This window comes from Arachis ipaensis, chromosome B03 (genome assembly GCF_000816755.2).
Source record: "Arachis ipaensis cultivar K30076 chromosome B03, Araip1.1, whole genome shotgun sequence".
Classification (NCBI taxonomy): domain Eukaryota; kingdom Viridiplantae; phylum Streptophyta; class Magnoliopsida; order Fabales; family Fabaceae; genus Arachis; species Arachis ipaensis.
Genome location: NC_029787.2, coordinates 56,363,268 through 56,368,385, shown reverse-complemented (window position 1 = coordinate 56,368,385; position 5,118 = coordinate 56,363,268). Strand labels below are relative to the sequence as shown.

At 34.6% G+C, this 5,118-nt stretch overlaps 1 protein-coding gene across 2 annotated transcripts in view; it reads left to right on the top strand.

The window, feature by feature from the left end:
* LOC107630525 (probable inositol transporter 2) overlaps nucleotides 1-4,689 on the top strand; it is a 6,591-nt gene extending 1,902 nt beyond the window's left edge. For both annotated transcript variants that reach the window (XM_016333695.2, XM_016333694.2), the window contains 4 exons: nucleotides 2,019-2,354; nucleotides 2,622-2,729; nucleotides 2,834-3,433; nucleotides 3,933-4,689. In XM_016333695.2, coding sequence (XP_016189181.1) covers nucleotides 2,019-2,354; nucleotides 2,622-2,729; nucleotides 2,834-3,433; nucleotides 3,933-4,406 — 1,518 coding nt within the window. In that variant the 3' untranslated portion in view covers nucleotides 4,407-4,689. The remainder of the gene's footprint in view (nucleotides 1-2,018; nucleotides 2,355-2,621; nucleotides 2,730-2,833; nucleotides 3,434-3,932) is intronic.

Genomic DNA, 5,118 nt, shown 5'->3' with positions numbered 1-5,118 from the left:
TCCATAAAAAAATCAAATAATATTTACCATAATTTTAATTTTCAAATTTCTTACATTTTCCTAATTATTCTACTTTAATGATTTAATCTATGTTTTTATCTGTATAAAAATGTTTTACATGACAGCTAATCAAGTAATCTGTCTTAGGTTTAAAAACTGCAATCAACTATCTAATGATAATTGCTTTTATCATTCTATCCAATACATAGGGAAAATGGCTAAATCATAAATTAACTTCACTCACAAGGTTGGAAATCCAAATTTTGAAAACTCCTTTGGTAAGGGAGGATAGTATCATATACTACAATTTTCAAGGGCTTAATTAAGATTTGTAACCTAATTTGTGTGAATAAAAAATAAGATTGTAATTTTAATGCACTTCAGAACGTAACAAAATTTATATTATAAACTAATTGAATTCATGTATGTACTTTTTTAAGTTCTTTTTTATTTTTCTGGTTGTGTGTGATGTCCCACATAAGTTGACAAGTGTCCGAATCATGTTTCACTTCAACAATTGTAGGCTTCATATACAGTTGGCCCAATAGGAGTTGCCGCCCAGTGGACCCAATTAATATCCCCAACCCCTATTGTATTCTCAACTCCATCATTCAGTTAAAGCAACCTTAGTAATAATAGATGGGACCCTCTTAATTATGCCTGTAATTCAATAACTCTTTTATTATACGAAAAGTAATTTTCTGAGTCCATGTCTAAATAAAAATGCATATTTACAAGTCAATTTCACGAAAATGAAGACACCAAACAAATTTCACGAAAATCATGTGACGAACCTCTTTTTACGGATCACATAAAAATTAACCTTCTTTTATTATGAGCTTAAAAGTTAGTTTACTATACTAACTACCGATCTATTGGTTTTATATGTTTTCTGTTTTTTTTTTTTTTTAGGGATTTTAAATTTATTGGTTTTTTACTTTTTTATAAGTTAGATTCCGTAATTTCATACATCATATGGCATCAAAAGTACTAATTTATTGGGCCTCAGCCACTTTTCTTTATCCAATGAAAGAAACCCTATATTCTTTCTTCAAAAATGTTCTTTCTGTTCACACCAAAAGAAAAAAACCTCTGCGAAGATAAACAACATAATCAATCAATAGTTATAAACCCATTGAGGAATATGTATTGTTCCCAGCGGGGGTTGGGGAATCTTCCCATTTGATTGAATTTTATGCGTTGATATATTTACAATGTGTAGTTTATTATGCAGTTCCGGCCTATGGGCTCAAATTCGAGTGAAATATAAATGGGAAGCAGCAAATTTAGGGGGTTGGAAAGAAAAGAGAGAAGAGTCAATATTCAATTAATTTCAAGATTAAAAAAATATTTTCTTTTTTTTTTTAATTAACTTCATGTGTATATATAATTAATGTAATTATTTTAAGTTTACATATAATAGTGTATTATCTCATAATTTAAGGAGTTTTGAAATCTTATACGTAGATAGCATACAAAATTTTCGATAAGAGTATCCAATTTGAAAAATAACACACAAGATTATATTGAACTTAACTTTCCAAACACACTATAATGATGGTTCTATAAAACTTTTATTTTTTAAAAATGATTTTTAAAATTTAATTAAATAATCAGTTATTATAATAAAATCATCAATTTTATTTAAAGTAGTATAATAAAAAAAATTATAAAAGATCAAATACGTATTTTTATATACGATGATGGATTAATACCGATTTTGGTATACACTAGTTGGCATTGTTAATAAAAATAACATCTTCTTACACAATCAGTTTTGAATAGCAGTATAATCCAAAGAATTGAATCTTTATATTCACCCAAAGAGATAAAAATCTGCCTGGCAAAGAACCAATAGCTCAAATGGCATAATCTCCCTATACTCAATTAAGAGGTTGCGGGTTCGAATCTCCATATCTTCGGTAAAAAAAATAAATAAAGATCTGCCTGTACGAGTTTCGGTATGCAATGAATATCACATTGTCTAATTTGTAAATATAAATGGAACACGGTGACAGGAAGCCATAGTAAGTACGGCACTAGCTGGAGCTATCATAGGAGCTGCAGTTGGCGGATGGATCAATGATCGATTTGGAAGGAGAATAGCAATCATTCTTGCAGATGCACTCTTTCTGACAGGTGCAATCATCATGGCTGCAGCAACAAATCCTGCTATTCTCATTGTTGGTCGAGTTTTCGTTGGACTCGGCGTTGGCATGGCTTCGATGGCATCCCCATTGTACATCTCAGAAGCTTCTCCGACCAGAGTTCGCGGTGCTCTTGTTAGTCTCAACAGTTTTCTCATCACGGGGGGGCAATTCCTCTCGTACCTCATCAACTTGGCCTTCACTAAGGTGAGTCGTTATTGACGGACAAAGACTAACAAACAGTTGTTTTCATGCGAGTTGATAGTTGAGAATCCTTTGATAATTTGACATGTTTGAATAAATTGTCATATAATAATTCTCAAGTATCAACTCCAAGTTAAGACAATTGCACGCGAGTTTCCATGTTATTGAAATATGTTAAGTGATTAAGTTTGTATACTAAGTCGAGCCAACTCACATATGTGGCTTTAACGTGAATTCTAATGAGAATTTGTGGATGAATTTTCATTTCAGGCGCCAGGGACATGGAGGTGGATGTTAGGGGTAGCAGCAGTACCTGCAATAGTGCAGATCTTACTAATGTTTTCCCTTCCAGAATCGCCTCGTTGGCTGTACCGGAAGGTAAGTTCATTGGTTTATTCATCAATCATCATTAACCACCACTAACTACATTTTCAGCTTATGAATTACTAACTCTTCTCCTTCCATTTACAATAACATAACAGGGTAGGTATGAGGAAGGGCAGGCAATTCTTAAGAAAATCTACCCACCCGAGGACGTGGAAGGCGAAATCCAAGCTTTGAAGGAATCAGTTGACTTGGAGATCAAGGAATCCGAGTCATCAGAGAAAATCAACATGATGAAACTCTTGAAAACCACAGCTGTAAGAAGAGGTTTATATGCAGGAATGGGCCTCCAAATCTTCCAGCAATTTGTTGGTATCAACACTGTGATGTACTACAGTCCCACCATTGTTCAGTTGGCTGGTTTTGCATCTAACAGAACAGCACTACTTCTGTCACTCATCACATCTGGCCTCAACGCATTTGGTTCAATTCTGAGCATATATTTCATTGATAAGACCGGGAGGAAGAAGCTTGCTCTCATCAGTTTGTCCGGCGTCGTGGTGGCTCTGGCTCTCCTAACTGTCACTTTCCGTGAGAGTGAGATTCACTCTCCAATGGTCAGTGCCATTGAAACATCTCATTTCAATACCACCTGCCCTGACTTCAGATCAGCCGTAGACCCTGGTAGATGGACTTGTATGACATGCTTAAAGGCTTCATCGCCGTCTTGCGGCTTTTGCGCTGCTCCTAATGACAAGGTGATTATGTTTTTTGCAACACTTTTTACCTTAATTTTTCAAACTAAAAAGTGTTTTCGAATATTTAAAAAATCGTTACTTTAATTTTAGTAACACTTTTTAACTGTTGCCAAAGTTGTATAGCCACTGTAGTTAACTCCACCAATGCGTACTTATCACTAGGGAAGGAGGAAGTGTCCTTTTGTCCACTACCATTTCAACTAAAGCTTTGCTCAAAACTATATCTAAGTAGCTCCACCCGTTACCGGCATCAAGGGATGGAATATTAAGGCCATTGCATACTTACAAAAACACTTGCTAAATAATACCAAGTTTAATATGTTAAAATCTATATGGAATCTCTACAATAAGGTAGAAACTTAACATCCTTATGTTATTTATGTACATTCTTGTGCATTCCTTAACAACAGTAAGCCTTTTACAAATGGGTGGAGACAACAGAAGTATCCTATTGTAAGCCATTGTGTTCCTAACACTAAAATGTATTTCAATTTTGCAGCTCTTGCCTGGGGCATGTTTGATCTCCAATGACACATCAAAGGACATATGTGGCAATGATCACAGGTCATGGTACACAAGGGGATGCCCAAGCAAATTCGGTTGGGCAGCACTTATAGGCCTTGCACTCTACATCATATTCTTCTCACCAGGAATGGGAACTGTTCCATGGGTTGTGAACTCTGAGATCTACCCTTTAAGGTACAGAGGAGTCTGTGGAGGAATGGCATCCACAACAGTTTGGGTGTCAAATCTCATTGTTTCACAGTCATTTTTATCACTGACACAAGCTATTGGGACAGCATGGACATTCATGATGTTTGGGATTGTAGCTATTGTGGGCATTTTCTTTGTCATTATTTTTGTCCCAGAGACTAAAGGAGTTCCAATGGAGGAAGTAGAGAAGATGCTGGAACAAAGATCTGTGCAGTTCAAGTTTTGGCAAAAGAGGAATTCAGTATCTGAGAAATACTGATTCAAGGGGAAAAAAGGAAACAAAAATTCGTGTGTTTGTGAACTGTTAGTGATACAGGCTTGTAAAAGTAAATTGTGTACTATGGTTTCTATTTGGGTTATTAAGCAATAGTTAGCATTTTAGTTTAGATGCTTAGTTGATTATTATTAGTTGGTTACTGATGGGAATCCTTTTTACCAAATCCATACGAGATGGAAAAAAGAAAGGATTGATAATACTATTTAATTGGTAATCAATAAGAAAATTATATTAAGTGATCTCAATTGCATTGTATTTTTCCCTTAATATCTTCATTGTTGATGTTAAACTAAAAAAGGAAGATTCCTATCTATTAGTCTATCACAAAATCCAAACATTTTGAATTGGTTACTACTTTTTCCTTTATAGTAATACCATGTTTACAGCAGTACCCGAACATAACTCATCCATACCTGTATATCCTCCTTATATTTTCTTCACACTAAAACAGACAATTCATATAAAGAGATAATAACTACATCTTTTAGAATGCCCCTACTTGGATCATCAAGACCTTCCTTCAGGATTTTGTTTAACGAAAATTTGTATCACATTACTTTACCATGTATCAGAACGCGGCGTTTTAAAATTTTGGTTACACATTGGAGTTGTGTAAAGGAAGGGAATTTTCGCCCAAGAACAATTCTCTGAATGGGCACTTTTCTCCCCTGCTTTGATCAAATGGATTGATATT